We start from the raw sequence: 16,937 nt of genomic DNA on the forward strand, positions 1-16,937 counted from the left end.
ACTCCTTCACTTGGTCACTGCACAAATGAACGAGACTACAAGCAACATAGTGCTGATGAGGAACAACATTTTCCACACGTCTTTGCGTGACCATTTCTGTCAAACAAAGGCACAGAGAATGTTATATATTGCAAACATAGTGCCTTATCTTTTGAATTTTGAAACATGCAACTAATTTACATAATATAATTTAATTTTTATATGACAAGGATAAATATGATGAAAATGGATAGAAGGAATTTGCTTTTCCATATGTTTTTATTTCATGACATATTTATAATATTAGCTTTATTTAGGGATATGACACAAGCCTTTCTCAAGAAATGAAACAATCAACTGCTTGGTTTAAATTTAGGATCACCACCTTTGAAAACCAAAGAGAAATACAGCACGAGGCACGTAAAGAACCCCCAAACTTCCAAGACAGATAATACAAAGTTTAACTGAGTGTAAATGATACAGCACATTCCCAAGATCACACACACCCAGATCTGTCAGGTAAGTAGAAGGTAGTAACACTCAAGATTCAGCCAATGTGGCTTGGAATTTAACTGCTAGAAAGATTTAGCCACTTGACATGGTTCTACCATAGTTTCCAGAACTGCTAATAAGGCTTTTGCATGTTCGCCAGGGAAGAACAACATGCTTTCAGATATTTCTTGAAGAAACTGTGGTAGTTTTTCGAAAGTTTCTAGCTCTTTAAAATATGTATGTACCAACCAATCTCCAGAAAATGCATTTTTCATCTTAGAGCTATCACAAACCATTTCTGGAGGTACATTTGAACAAACTGCCGCTCTCAGAGTTACAGTCAGGGGTGTAGACAAATTATAAACTGAACAAAAATTCAGCAGCATCTTGGTAAATAAAATTAAACACAGTTCTTTCCTCTGATTGCAAATATCTTGTTCTCTGCATTCATAGAAGTTTTCAATGCTCTCTCCTGGATAAACAAGATTCAAAAGTTCTTCCTTTACTGTGACTGACTCAACATAATCCAGTGGCAGCTTGCCATCAGAGTTCCTTTGCTCTAGAAGGACTGGCCCTTTAAGGAAAATATAAACATTAATAACAACAGCACATTTTGTGATGAACTGGCAGCTGAACAAGATTTTGGGTTGCTTATTGCCAGAAGCCAGGTGTCTATTTAATTATATTTTTGTACCAAGTTATGTTAATATAACAGATGACTTAGATATTTGCAACACAAGGTAGAATGTATAGAGAGATCCTTTGTAATGATTTCTTTACAATATTGTCTTAACTTGCATAGAGTAAGCAAAAATGTAATGTTATTACTTTTGTAAAATTCTGTTAAGTACTTTGTAGACCACGCTATTTGCTGACACTGACTTGAAATTAAAGTCATGTTACTATGATGGTGTTCATTTTACTTTTCTGGATGGTGTGGCCATCTTGCTTTATGCTATGCAGCAAGGTAAACTATTGGGGTAGGAATCCAAGTCTTCCCCAACAACTGAGTTTCAAAATTTGATTTTAACAGACTTCTGAAACACAAAACATAATTACTATAATAAATAGATTTATAGTAAGTAAATGGGACATATTTATTTGTTCAGAACTAGTCTGAACAAATAAATCTTTTTGGTATTTTCTGTTTATTAGTACAAGGGACTTATTAATATTTAAATAGCTTACGCATCTCTTGGAAGTTTAAGAAAGGCTGCATCAGTAAGAAAAAATGAAAGCTGTTAAGACACTACAAGAGTTTTTAAAATATGAACACATCAGGAATCTTCTTACATAAATTTGTACTACTATGCTAAAGTAATGATGTCATATTAACATGAATTCTTCAGAAATATATTTTAATGACAAAAGCTAAACTCTTACATTACACATCCATAATAGATATTTTAACTTTGGTCCGATTAAAGCTGTATTATTATTACTGATTATTTAGTATCATTAACTTCTGCAAGCTAAAGGCTTTTGGAGACAGAAAGTAGATATGTTTTTAAAGAGACGTGTTCTCAATTATTGAGCTTCGTAAATTCACACTAAATAGGTAACATGCTTTCTACCATGGGCTTGTCAGTTACTTGACAGGCCATAACTCAGAGTGTGACAAAGGCAAAGATAAAGATACACACAGAAAAATATACACTTGCAAGAAAACCCTGATGAATGCAAGTGCAAGTAGAGCTCGTCCCCTATGATAACAAGATCATCCACTACCTGTTCTTCACAATAGCCTAGGAAAAATGCACATCTGTCAATGCAATGCCATTTCCAGTGAGGAGCTGGGCTTTCTATAATATTGGCTATTGCATCACTTCAACTGATAGAACTGAGCCCAGGTATTGGCTTAGCATGTTAGATGCCAAGGTGACATAATTCAGTAGAGATATAAAATACCTGAGAGCCACAGAACTGAGACTCAGTAAACAGAGGTAGAACTGCAGACGGAATGTATTGATTATGAGCTGGTGCTTGCACAACAGACACAGACACAGCCTTTAGGGGGCAGGAGAAGACTGTAAATACTGAGGGTCATATGCCAAGAATGTATTAAAATTTAGTTTCTCTACCTTAATTAACAGGCTGTCTAAATACTCTCTTCTGCCTCATAACTAAACACAGAATGATTTTTACCGAAAGAATCTGGACTTGGCATATAAAGCACAGTTTACACTGACACAGTAGGGCAATGGTATAGATACTGCAAACACTCATTTTAGTAAATTATTTAAAAGAAGGAAAAGTTGCTGTCCAAGACCATTCTTTGTGGATATTTGTTTGGTTTTTTTTAACATGCTAATTAAATATATTGATACAGTACATACTTCAAGATACAAATACCCTGTCTCTGAACAAAAAGTATTGTTAAAACATTGTGTGCTTGCCTTAGGGGCAAAATACCTTTTTAGAAACTAAGGCATCCCTCTCACTATTATCCCTAAACAGCAGTTATCATGATTACAACGCTGATTACTTTCTTAAACTAATTACCAACCTAATTGTGTTCTTCAGAGACCATCACATTAATTTTCACAAATGCTGAAAATTTATGTTGAAATACATGAATATATAGAGATTTAACTGATCTGTTTTTGTGTTGTGGTAAAAATAGATCAAAACAATAGAAAATACTTAGCTTTGATTGGTGGGTAGGTAATCTTTAGTTTCATTAGTGGAGAATTTAGTTGCAATGCATATGGTGTAAAATGCAGGATAAAAACATTACCATATTGGAAAAACATGTGGAAATCCTGGTTAATTTCACATTCAGCTGATCAAGATAAGTGTGAAAGCAGTATTATTTTTATTGTAAACAAATCAGCTTGGCTTGAAAATGTTTTAAAATATTTCATAATAACTTTGTATTTTAGGAAACTATGAAGAAAAACACTGAGAACTTCATAGGGATTCAGAACAGTGGATAATTTCCCTAAATCAGTTTAGCATAAACGCACTCACCCCCATGCTGAAGTAGCAGCTTGCCAATTTCTACATATCCATTTAACAGTGCATCATGCAAAGGAGTCACCCCATCCACTTGACTGAGCAGGTCTACCTCTGGACAACGCTCCAGAATTTCACGGACACACACTGTGCTACCATGGTTACAGGCTTCATGTAAAGGCGTCCAGCCAGCATAATCTGAATTATAAATCAAGGGAAGTTTTAAAACAGCAGAAGTAGCACTGAAATGTTAATAATGTCATTCATTAGACAGGAAAAAATTTTACTTTTTTAGTATTCATTACAGCTGGAATGGCAGCTTGTGATTTCAAAACAAGAAATTCAATTGAAAAACATCTGAAAAAAATAGCATTCTTAAAAATCAGTAGAAATGTGATGTTAAAATACACTTCAGTTATAAATTCATCTTACCTTAATGTTTGCTGTCAAGTCCTCATTTTGTGTTATTTTAAAAAGAAAGAGTTTTAGATTGTATAAATACAAACTTGTTACCAAACAGATACTAATAGAGTTCTTCATGCGTCCTAATTTCTCAGTTCCGTAGAGAAAATGGATAACTTACCTCTAACATTAATGTCTGTTCCCGGCAAAGAGAGAAGCTGAATCAATCTCTCCACTTTGTTATTTCTGCAAGCTTTATGCAGGGCTGTCTCTCCTACCATGAAAAATTAATAGATTACACTAGACTAGGCAAGATAGCAACTAAAGAAAATAATCAAAGGGCCTGGAACTAGGAGATCTGGTTAGGTACCAGAAAACTCAATAATGAGTAAGATTTTCCTTTATCCTGTTTAAACATCTTTTAAGAAAAAAAACCCCACGGAGCTTCTGTTCCACCGGAGATCCAGCAATGAAATTGTTCCGCAAATGGTTTAACGCAGGAAATATCTCCCCTCTAGTTCAAGGTTTAAAGCTTCAATCACACTATAAAAGCACAAAGTGATCACAAAACACTAAAAAATACTGGGTTTTGAAGCAATAAAACTTTAGAGTGCAGTTGCCCTTCCTTAAATTTATTCATGAACGTACATTAAAATGTATGGTTCTTTTTACACAGCATTTATAGCTTAATTCAAATGAATGTTTGTGGCTAAGCATGAGTGCCTCTACACACTCAAGTATAAATCAAAACTTCAAATCCGTTAGCAGATGGTTTGCTGTTTCTCAATAGACTGACTTCACTGCAGTAGAGAAGGAGGGGAGAAAGGGAAATAGACACAACAACAACAATAATAATAGTAGTAGTAGTCATCGTCCCTGGGAAAAAAAAATCCCAAACCTTAGTACCATATACAGCTGAAATAAGTGTGAAAAATTAAACAGCAAACAACTGAGAGCTGCTGCTGCTGCTTGTATAAGTAAAGACACCACTAGCTTCTGCATAATAAAAACTTCAGACACATTCTAAATGCTGTTTACTTTTCAATAATTGATTAGGTTTGAACAAGAGACAGAGGAAAAAATTAAGTTCATCCTGATACCAGGACCAAACATCTTAGAAATTCAAGGTATCTTAGTCTAGATCTCTTAGCTTTTGTAGTCAGATTTACATGGAACATTTTGTTATATTAATACCTTTACTATGTAAATCTGTAAGCTCCCTACCCATTCTTTCACTACTTACAATTTTAGCAGGGGAGAATAGAAAAATAAACAGCACTGGTTTGTTTGGTTCCCCCCCACCACTGTCCTTCAGCTCACTTTTCTTTGTAGAAACCAGATGTAATAATTCACATCGATTTTACTTGCAAAAGCAATAAAAACACAGGGAACCAATTTTAAAAATGTATGGTCTGACTCTGTTGATGAAGTTCTTTTAAACCTTTAAAGGGGATGAGGTCTTCTTTTGTCCTTCAACGTTTGTGATACAATTCTGTTTTTAATTTATTGAACAATTCCAGCATGCTTTTGACAGTTTTTTCTGAGTCTTCTCCTGGGTGTCATATTAATAGGGTTGTAGGTAAATTTCTGATGATCATGAAAAAGTAGTTCCAGCAAGTAATTCTGTAGTAAAGCAGCCTCATGCAAAGTACAATTTATTAAACTTGTATAATAAATAGGAACTGAATGAATTACTGCAGTGCTGTTTTATTCCTTAGGTAAGTGAGTCCCAGTATAGTTAAAACAAAAGCCAAGTGCCTTTCATAGTCTGGGCTGAATGCCTGGAAAAAAACAGTCCATATGCTTTAAACAGCTATGTAACATAGCATACTCCTCATTCTTTGTTCACAAAATGTCTAGGAATCAGAGAGATGAAGACTGAATTATACTTGCAAATCAGAAGACGTTGATCCTACCAAGCATAGGTTGAGGTGGATTAGCAAAGGCAGGCAAGACTGGAATGAGCTCACATGAGGAGGAGGGTAATGAAGAATGCAACTTTATTTTACCATATATATATAATTCCTCCTTTTAAATAGGCATTGGAAAAGAGAAACGTGGATCATAAGAAAATAATTCTTGGGTATAAGCCACCGTTTTAGTCCAGCATTCATCAGGACAAGTTTTTAAACATGAAACTATAAATTCTAACCACTTTAAATTTCTTAACATAAATTAGATATATGTAATACCTTTAATATTTCTCTTGTGTACCTCTTCAGCCAAAAGGTAACTCTCTTTGGTGTGCACAGTCTGAACTTCTGCTTTTGCTGTAAGCTTATTAGAGAATAAGTCACTGAAAAGAGAGCAAAGGGGACACAATTAAAATCATTATTTCATATTGTAATTTAACGTATATGTACTTAATGGTTTTACATATGTCCAAACAGATTATTTAGAGTTATCTATTTCAGCATTGCCTTAATTATATAATGCCTTATTATATGAAATGCCTTAATTATATAATTTCTACGCCATTTAATTATAACTGTATATAAAACAAAATCAAATAGTATTCCCACTGTTAAACTTTCTTTAAAGAGAAAGAGTGAACTTCTGTATATACCCTATAAATTTAATATTAGACAAATATAACTACATCAGGTCTGCATATACACTGAAATTGATGATCAAAGAGAAAAGGGGAAACCCCAGCCCAGAGGTGTTACAGGCTTACAATGGAGCTTTCTGTCAGTTGAAGTAATTTGTAGACAACAAAACAGGTCACATAAAGTTCAAGAAATGTGTCAGGTCAGAAGCTGTCCCCCAAAGCAGAATAAAACTGGTGATGTTATAGGTATTACTTACGGTAGATCAGGCAGCACTTTGACTTGGTTCTGCTTATCGCCACTTAGCATCTGTAATGTCCTTTGAGACTCAGGGCACGGCTGTTGCCCTATTTTCTTTTTCTTTGCTTTGTTTATCTTTGTCTTACACATCCCTATCTCTCGCAAAGCAGGTGAATAGGAACAGACCTGTTGCAAAAGTAACATTTTATAAATGAAGAAATTTTCTTCTGTTGCACTTGCTTGCAAAGCAGTCATCTATGACCCACAGTTTGCTGTATCTAAATTTTTAAAAATCTGATCCCTGAATCGTACAACTAGATTGTTTCAATTCGTCTTTGCATTCCACTCTTTACATGGCCTCAGTGAGTGGCTTGTATCTGAGAGAGAAAATGGGAAGTTCTAGGCCACTTTCAGGTTTCTGGCAGCTGAGAAAATCTGGACCTCTTTCGCTGGACAATTGACTTTCATGTATTAAAACAAAGCGCTTACAGACTTCCTGCTCCCAAACCAGGGAGCAATTTGGTTAAAGGCATACTCCACTCCCTCACCTCTTCTGAGATGAGGGGATGGATTAAGTCTCTGAGCATTGCAAAAGCAGTAAACCAGTTATGCCTTAGGTGCTCTCTCTTTATTAGGACAGCCTTGGCTGTTGTAGATGTTATACAGAATTTCAAACCCACTTATACTCCACATTTTAAAAAGTCATCTAAGTTTCTGCAGTTTGGCAAAAGAATAGGAAAAAGGGCCAGTGAGGGGGATTCATCAAATACCCAGCAATCACACTTGAAGAAAGGTATTAAGGAAGGCTTTGAATATTTAATAGTTCACTGTAGATCTTGCAAGCAATGTGCAGTAGGTGAAGGACACCTTACTTGCATCTTCACTGCATATTTACCCACCAGGGAGTTGCTGAACACAGATAAAAGCCTAGCTGATAAGATGCTGTATGAGAAGAACTGGCAAAACTGGATGATAGCTGATTTTTACTGTATGGAATGAAAAAGGAGACTTGGTCATACTAAGGAAAACTACAAAAAGCACATAGACTTATTTCAAGCACTATAAAAATTTATAAAAATTTAGTTCCAGAGAGTGATCAGTAGTCATAGCAATACTAAAAGTAGTGATTCTGTTCTATATGTAGAAATATAAATAAAATATTAGCTATGTAGTTGGTCTATGTTAAGAATTCTGACAGTCTTTTGTTCAACCTCTGTTTAAACATTCTGTATTAACAGTGAGCTCTCTTCACAATAAATTCCTGTAAAATTTATGAAAACTTATGTATGGGAAATGTACAAAGGTATAAATTTGGGGTTTTGTGACTCTACCTGTAGAATAGTAGAGCACAAACAAAAAGCTATGGATTCCATATTCTGTTTAGTCATTAGTATTGCGATTACTGAAATGAGACTCTAAATTAGGGCATGATATTACCATGTGATGGCCCTGATTTGCCTGCATCCTGCCAGCAGCCATGACTTTGAGAATTTCTTTTGCAGCTTTTACCATGTTTTTCCTTACTATCACAAATTGTGATTTGATGGCAGGTAAAGATTTGTAAGTAGGAGAAAGTTTCTAAGAGGAGAAATTCACAGGAAAACACTGTGGTTCAAAAACCATAAAATCTTCTATGCAACAAATACTTGGACCTATCTCTTCAAAAACCCTGAAGGAAAAGGTAGCCAAGAAAAATCACACTATATTTGGCAATCGCCTTAAGTACAAATCTAACACCGCAATCATTACATCAGGAGTTATTTTTAAAAGCTTTCACTGTTGTTGCATTATTTCACTTTCATGATAAGTGCATGTAAACAGATACCAGGTGTGACAAATTCTCTGGCAAGAAAAATCTTACTACTGCTCTGGACCCAGATCTCAGGCAAAGATAAATTCAAATGCAGTGGAACACATGCAAAGACAATGCAAGCAACAAGCATGATCTTACACCACAAAGAAAAGATGTATTTCAAGACTTTTATAAATCAAATTACTTGTAAAATACTGAAGTGTATTAGTGGTAAGTTATTAAAGAGTTACTTACTATTTTCTGAAGAGAAAGAGGTTCTCTAGAAACAGCAATATTCCCCTGTAAACACATTTGTTTGAAAATTGCTTCTGCAAGAAACAGTTGAAGCCAGTCGGATGGTATGGCACAAATAAACATTTTTAATTGACATACAGAAAAATCTGGATAAAAGCAATTGGAAAAAATAAAGTAAGCCTAAAAACGAAAATACAGAAACCTACATACCTTTTTATCTAGTAAATAGCTCTTCCAGAATTTTTGCTCCTATTGCAGATTCAGAAGCTTATTCTCTATAAGAATTACTAAAATTCAGGTAAGAGTTACAATACATGAACAAGAAATCTGCAAGTAATCTACAAGTTCTATATTAAAAGTCACCATAAGCAAATTGCAACCCCATTCAAATGTACCAAATAGCTTATACTGTTCAAAAAAATGCCCCACACAGTGGCAGAGGAACTTACATATCCATACATACATCAATATACATCAGGCATATGTCTGACCTACCTCTGTTTTGGAAAAGACGACAGAAAGACTGATTCTTTTCTTACAATGGTAAGAATTTGTATTTTGATTCTAAGAAAATAATTTTGTCAAAATAACAACTGAAACGGTTAGAAAGCAACATCTGCAATGAGGAAGGAAATCTTTACTGTATTGAGGGAACCTTCTGTTCTGCTAAAAAGTGCTCATAAATTAACTGATCTGTAAACTCAAACAAAACAGAAACCCAAGTTTGAGAATACAGATGTTTGCTACTGTAAGTATAAGTGAATTTAGAAAAACTCTCAACAATTTTGCTTTAAGCACTGTGGATTGTACCAAGTGGCATGGGTCGAATAATCTCTATAAACAGACTGAATCCTGTTCTCGTTTTCTGTTTTTGTATATAGAAAAGTAAGAAAGTCTTACAGAAATATATACCCAAGATTGTCCCTATTATATGATGGCTACAAAATCCATTGGAGAGGTACATACTAAAAGTTCCATTGATCTAAACACCATAAAGTTCAAAATGATCTGGCCTTCTAAGATCTATGTCAGCCTATAAAAGTTCTCATAATTTGCTTTCTGTAAGACTGGAGTGGAACAAATTGTCCAGAGATTAAGATTTTAGTTTAATTTCATTTCATGATGGTTCTTCCTGAGTGCTCAGGTAAAAGGCAGATACACTTTAAATGAAGCTTACATATACCACAGAAAATGATGATTGGAAAAGGAGTCAGGGGAAGCTTTGGTGGGAATTAATTTTGAAAATTAATTTAAAATAATTCAATACTTTTCTTGAGATGATTTTTTTGTCTTTCAAGCTCCTCAACTCCTTGTTGCTAAAAGTACATATTCTTCAACTGACATTCCATGTTAAATGATAATGTTTATTTGAGTTTTAACATTTCTGTTTACCTAGTATATTTAATGAGGAGGAACTATAGTAATTAATGGGATTGAATGGAATTTTCTCCCATTCCCTCCATTAAGTCCAAGGATTTGGAAGAAGACATTGAAATGTTTCATTTAAAGTTGTAGGAGTCACACAGTTCAGTGTAGGTTTTAGACTTGTGGTTGATGTGTCTTTAGCAATCTTTTGATTTTCTGGAGTGATAAAATTTGCTTGGAGTGATAAAATTCGCTCGGAGTGATAAAATTTGCTTAAGTAAGGTGTATCTGATTGCTTGTCTGAATTTAAGGTTTATTATGATATGCTTAAAGCTTCTCCTAAACTGACAAGAGAGCTCCAAAGATTTTTTTTTCTACCTCAGGCTGTGCAGTCTTGCTTTCACATCAACATTTAGACTTTTTTTAGAGGGATTTTAATAAGAAAACCTGTTGTATTTGATTTTTGCTACACACCAACAGAGACATACAAAATAAAATGGTTTCCTAGATATGTACACACCATGCAGTGCACAGTTGCAACAGGAGGTAAAAAACAATTTGAAACTAAACCAAGGATTTTAATTAGAACTTAGTGTATCCAATTAGAAGACTTTTGAGAGGCCTTGCAAACACTCACCATCACACGAAACGGCAAGGTAATGTGCCAAATCAGGTACTTGATGAAACACATTTCTGTCCATAAGCAAACCCGAGATGATCCAATAGTCCACTATAGTTCCAAGAATTGCATTTAATATACCAGCAACTTCACTTCTGAAAGGCTAAATAAAAAAAAAAAAAAGGTGTATCTATTGATCTGTAATATAATTCACACCGATAATGTACTAGAAATTACAGAGAACTTCCTTACATAAAAGCTCAGTCTGCTGCTGTCACTCCTTTCTTCTTCTGGTCAAAGGTAACTATTGCAGCTAGATCAACAAAATTAGTATCACTGATGCCATATGAATTCAGATTTAGAGAAATACATGTTCTATGAAAACATAATCTAAAACTATATGCAAAATGGCATCCAAGCTTCAAGTACAATTGTAATGTGATTTCTTTTTAAATTAGGTTTTGTTTAACGACAAGATTGCAAGTAGTGCACTTATTCCAGTTAACCTTTTGTTTAAATTGACAATTACAGGCATCTTTTTCTCCTTGCTCTATTAGAATTGCCTTTTTCTGAAGATGTCATCATGAAATTAAAGCTCTTTTTGTGACTATATATGTCTGTGCCAAAAAAGAAAAGGATGCAAAGTGTTAGTTTCCTGCACAGAAAAAACTGGCAGTCACTTTGCAAAAGGAAACTTTTTTTAGCTACCCAAAATTCCAAAGACATGAGTAGCTGCAAATTTAGGAAAAAAACATACTTTTGAATATTAGCCTTACCATTTTCTACCTTGAACGGGCACACACACATACCCTCAAAAAAGCCCAAATTTTTATGGGTCCCTTTCAACTCAGCTTATTCAGTGATCCTGTGAAAATGGTCATGAACAAATAAAGAAATCTTAAGTGTATTTTCTTCAGGAGGCAGCAGGACAATACACAGGAATTTAGGTATCCAGACACCACCATGAGATAGATGAAAGCATTTATTCACCCATGTGAGAACTTAATCAATACTGGTCAGATAAAGCAGTGTTTTTAGTGTCTGAGTTAATCTTTGCAAGGTCACATACCTACGTATCTTTCTGAGCCATGTAGAAATGCTTTATAAAATTACTCTAAAATAAGTTACTCTTCTGACCACATGCACCACCAGATGCTTTGAAAGCACAGCTTGGAAGAACACAGACACCATAGTAGGAACACATGAAATTCATCTGACCTAGGGCTCTACCAGAGAATTACTACAGTTACAATAGAGCACCAATTGATATATGGCATCTTGTGAAAGATAATGAGTACTTGAAACCGGACAATTTTGGGTAAGAGAAACACTGGGCTGAATGTGTACACACTGTAGTCAATGGTTAGTCTGATGCTCCTTTGAGAACAAAATACGTTCAAGGTTGGTTTAAAATAATTAACTAGGATTCCGTAGGAGCTGAAAAGAACTAAAACTAGTTTGAGCATCAATAAATCAAACATATGAACAATAGAGATGTGACATAGATGTAACATAGATAATAAGAACATGTAATTTGTTGAAAACTACACAAATACTGTTCTGACAGTTAACAGTTACTTGTCATTCAAAAGGAATAAACACAACTACAAATAAACATGGTGTGAGATGGAAGCATAATCTCCATTATTGAAGATTTTTAAGAGCTGACCAGACAAAATCTGTTATGAATGTCATCTCCAAAATTGCTTCCAGGCTGACTTCCTCTTACTGTCTTAAACTCTACTTGATTTGGTTTGCCCCTTCCTTTATTATGTCATAATACTTTATTATAGATGAACCATGAAATCTCTTAATTAAAAAAACCCTGAGAACACAGATATGGCATGTCAAAAACCTGAAAGTATAATTTTTCAACTAAAGTTTAAATATTTAAAAAGGTACATTACACTCCCTATGTTCTGAGGATTCAGGAACAGAAACTGAAGAACAATTTAAAATACCTGAAATGCATTTAAATTTCCCTTAAGTATGCATATCTCTTATCACTGGACCCCAAAGCAAAATACTGAGTGAATAATACAATTCCACCAATAGTTCTTTGCTGGAAATAAATTTCACAAACACAGCAAATAAGCACAATTTCAACAAAAGTTAAGTGGCAGGATCAAGGACATAGATGTAATCTGAGGTAGATACAGATGTAAAGCACAAGTATTTACATTCTTTTTCTTGTTTCTAAATAACTATCTTAATTAATTCCTTTATGAAATAATTTTTTTAAAAGGGTGGGGATGAAAGCAGAATGAAATAATGACTGTTAATACTGCAAGTATTAATAATTTTTCACAGTCAGATATATAGTGCATACTAAACATAGCTGGTACTCCAGTTGCATCTATGTTTGCCCAGACAAGTATCTCTGCATGCTGATGAGACAAACCAGATACTGCCAACTAGTGTAGGCTTAGTTGGCATTTTGGTAAAAGAAGGGTAGGACAAATCAAGAGCTTCTCCTCAACATCTTAAATAAATGGTTCAATGGTTCAAAGGAGGAAGAGGGGAATTGGTCTAATTTCCTGAAAGAATCGTACGTTCTAAAAATGTTTGAATGTTACCATATTAAAAATATTTTCAATTTCAACCACAAGACAATACAAACACAGTAATGAAAACACATGCAGTACTAAAAAGGAAAAAGCCCCAAGCATTTCCATTCAACCTGGAATTTGCTACCATGTATGACAGTGCCAAGATCTCTTTTTTCCCACTCTGCTCCTACAACAAGAAGCTGGGAGGGGCCTCAGCCAAGACAGATGACCCAAAGTGACCAAAGGCCTTCTAAACACTGTGCTCAGCAGTAAAAGCTGTGTAAAGGAGGATGGGAGGATGCTCAAAATGATGGTGTTTTCCTTGCCTAATAATGGCCATGTTTTATGAAGCCTTGCTTTCCAGGAAGCATCTGAACACCTGCTGGCTGATGGGAACCACTGAATGGAATCCTTATTTTGCTTTGCTTGTGGGTACCTATTTGTTTCACTTATTTAACTGTCTTTATATAATATCATACATTTTTAAATTTATGTTCTTCTGATTCCCTCCCTCAACCCACTGCAGGGTGGGGACTTACCTGCCAGCTGGGATCAACCCACTACACCATGTACAGCTAACGAAGTAAGATGGAGTGAAACCTCTTTTCAGAATTCACTTCTTTGTTCTTATTGTTGAAAATCAAAGCTATCTCACTAAGAAAAGCATAGAAGTGGGAAGAAGCTATTGACTGTTAACATACAAAGGTCACATCACTTCAACTGATATCTGTTAGCTTAGGGAATGCAATTCCTACATTGCTGTTCCTTTTAATGCTTTGTCAAGTCAAACACAGTGCTACAGTGGCAGAAGTTTCACAGTGTGTTTTTACACATGAAAGTTCTTATAGGAAAATTAATTTTAACTTTTTTACTCTGAATTACTGAGTTATTTTAGAACTCCAAAGAACAGTTCTTTTTTCATGTGCTGTAAATGTAGTACTCCATAAATGCCTAAAACATACGTCCAAAAAAGCTACTGCAAATGACAGACAAGAAAGACATTTGGTTCTACACCAAACAAATTCTAGACCACTATGCAACTAAAAACCTGAATGAATGCCTTTGTCACCTCTTTGTCAGGCTATGTAAGACAATTTTTTTTTTAAGAAATCACCACCAGTATTTTCAGGTATGAAAAGCATTTCTGATACCCTCTGTGACATTGTGAAAAACCATGAAATAGCTCAATGCAACTAGAAGTGCTACGAGCAACATACACATTCCGTGGTAAATTCTAAAACTGAATTAAGAAATTTGATTCAAGGAACTTTGACCAGTAATTCCCACAATCAAACCTGTTTAAATAATATAACAAACAATAAATGTTAATTTATTTTAGAATTATATTCAAAATTGATTTGAAGAATTCAAATAATAGGAAATATTTTATGCTCTTTGGCAGTGCATTTTTAACTACAAGAATAGTGTATCAATATTATTCCATTAAGTTGTCCCAACAGATTAACCCAGTAATCAGTGAGGACATCCAATTTCCTGTTATTATTTTTATTCTGTTACTTCTAAAATACAGTAAATTCTATCTGACTCCAAAGAACAAATGCACACAATTTCACGCTTTGTTTTTCTCTTTTTTTGGACTGCTCTTTTTACAAGGTGTGTTTACATACATACATAAAACATAATTTTGCAACAACTCAGCACTAGAAGAGAGGAAACACACATAGATATTTTCCCTGCACTCTAACGGTCATTTGGTGCAATCTCTCTGAATCACAAAAAGAGAGAATCTGATTCTAAAAAGCTAAAAAATCTAATAACCGCCCACTTTTAACAGCTAGAAAATATTATATTAGATACGTTTGGAGAAAGAATTTAGTTAAATTATTCATCTGCTTCCACTTGTAGATATTTTCACTGAAAAACTGTATAGAAGTTTGGTATATTACAACTAGCATGTTTGTTTCTTCCCACAAGCTAACATACCTAGGTGCACTGAGAAATATGGTCACTCCTTCACAATGTGCTACAAGCCACATGCAGATGGTAACAATACCCAAAATCCTAAATTTAGGTTTCTGAATGGTCCTACATGCTTCTTGTTACCTCTTGTGCAAACAGCTTTTAAAAAGCAAAACTGGTAACAACGACTCATATCTTCAAACTGAAGACAGGAAGGACAACTTTGTACCCTGTATGCTACCTCTAATGACATGGAAATATCACGTATTTATTTATGTATCTCTGAAATGACAGAAAAAGGAAGGAGAAAACACAGTTCTGTCTGTACAGCTAGGGATGTTTAGCTCTTTTGATTTTCTGAATGACGTTTTAAGCTGTGTAACGGAATTTTAAAATTAGTCTCTGAAAATACAGGAAAATATCAAGTTTTAGTATAACAAGATTGAGAATGAATGAAGGGATGTAGGAGTTGGATTGTAAAAATATGGTATTTTGGTTTATTTTTGCCAAAAATGCAATGAGAAAGAAAGTGCAATAGATAAATAAATATGAGGAACAAAGCTGTTAGTAAAAACATAATAAATTGCAGATATTATGAGTGAACAAGCTGCTTTTTAAGGCTAGAATTCATCTCTGTAGGATAGTTTACACTACCGTGCGTAAGATCAAAGTGAGAAATCAACAGGCATCCACGCAGACATGGTGCTGAAATGACAATTATCTAAACAACAGGCAGATTTCTGTGGTTTATGTTGTGTGGGGGGGACTAAGCTTATTTTTCATATATAGTACAGTCTTACAAAAGTGATTATTCTAACCTATGCAAAGAAAGGTTTATGAGAAAGGCATGGCTTACAGTGCTGGAACCCGTCAAAGGAAGGCATAGCAGAAAAAACTAAATGGTACCTACACTTAAACTGCAGATTCAACACCAGGAAAAATATGAAAGCAGTGTCATTTTGCAAAGAAACAGAATGGCTACTGACACCAATTGCATGTAAGCCTGCTTGCTGCTCAGTAGCTTTGAAAATATAGGTTGCTTAAATATAAATATGGGTATAAAAGCCTAATTTTAGGCACTTTTTAAATATCTTGACCGAGGATAAAAAGCAGCACTGTTTCACAATGTCTTGCTTTGATAGCCCTCAAAAAAGGTAGGAGGTCTGGCTAGGTAAGATGAGTGAAGCTCTCATTATGTTTAATCTTTTTGCTTTCATAGCATAATGAATAACTACTAGGTATTATATTGAAAGTGCTTTTTTCTCCCTGAAATACTTGATTTTCTATTGTTGTTACTATATGGAAAAAGTGAATGGAGTACCTATTTATTCTGTGCTCTCACAATAATTTAAAAGAGAATGCAGAGACAGTAGTTAGGTTTTATTTTATGTGAGAATCTAGAAGTCAAAGATGTTTTACAAGGCCTCTTGCTTCTGAAAAGAAATAGGTGGTATAGAGGACACTTAGTATCTTTCAGGTCAATGTCCTGCTGGTCAGCAGGTCACAGAACAGCAATTAAGTTGCCTTCAATTCCATTTTTATGCTAAATTCTAGGAAATGTACCAAATGAAACTAAAAGACTTAGGAAGAAAACCAGGGCATTTTATTACAGTAAATGCATATCTATAGCAAACAACAAAAAAGTATTAGTTTTGTGAGGTTTCTCTTTCAAACATTTCCTGAATCCTGTCACTGTAAAATAAGATAATCACTTCTTTTGCTACACCATATTGTTTGAGAGAATGTGTTAAACTGGTGTCTCTAATAACAGTAATACCTGCTGGTAAGGGCATGTGAACATCTGAATGCATCCAACAAGC

General features: G+C 34.6%; 1 protein-coding gene across 5 annotated transcripts in view; it reads right to left on the reverse strand.

The window, feature by feature from the left end:
* Positions 1–239: 239 nt before the first annotated feature.
* Positions 240–16,937, reverse strand: part of SLF1 (SMC5/6 complex localization factor 1) — a 34,033-nt gene continuing 17,335 nt past the window's right edge. For all 5 annotated transcript variants that reach the window (XM_014883561.2, XM_088156366.1, XM_014883560.2 and 2 more), the window contains 7 exons: positions 10,667–10,811; positions 8,665–8,810; positions 6,637–6,803; positions 6,021–6,124; positions 4,010–4,102; positions 3,442–3,624; positions 240–1,045 (listed from right to left, as the gene is read on the reverse strand). In XM_014883561.2, the coding sequence (XP_014739047.1) occupies positions 555–1,045; positions 3,442–3,624; positions 4,010–4,102; positions 6,021–6,124; positions 6,637–6,803; positions 8,665–8,810; positions 10,667–10,811 (1,329 nt within the window). In that variant the 3' untranslated portion in view covers positions 240–554. The remainder of the gene's footprint in view (positions 1,046–3,441; positions 3,625–4,009; positions 4,103–6,020; positions 6,125–6,636; positions 6,804–8,664; positions 8,811–10,666; positions 10,812–16,937) is intronic.

The sequence above is a fragment of the Sturnus vulgaris genome, chromosome Z (genome assembly GCF_052056855.1).
Source record: "Sturnus vulgaris isolate bStuVul1 chromosome Z, bStuVul1.hap1, whole genome shotgun sequence".
Lineage (NCBI taxonomy): Eukaryota > Metazoa > Chordata > Aves > Passeriformes > Sturnidae > Sturnus > Sturnus vulgaris.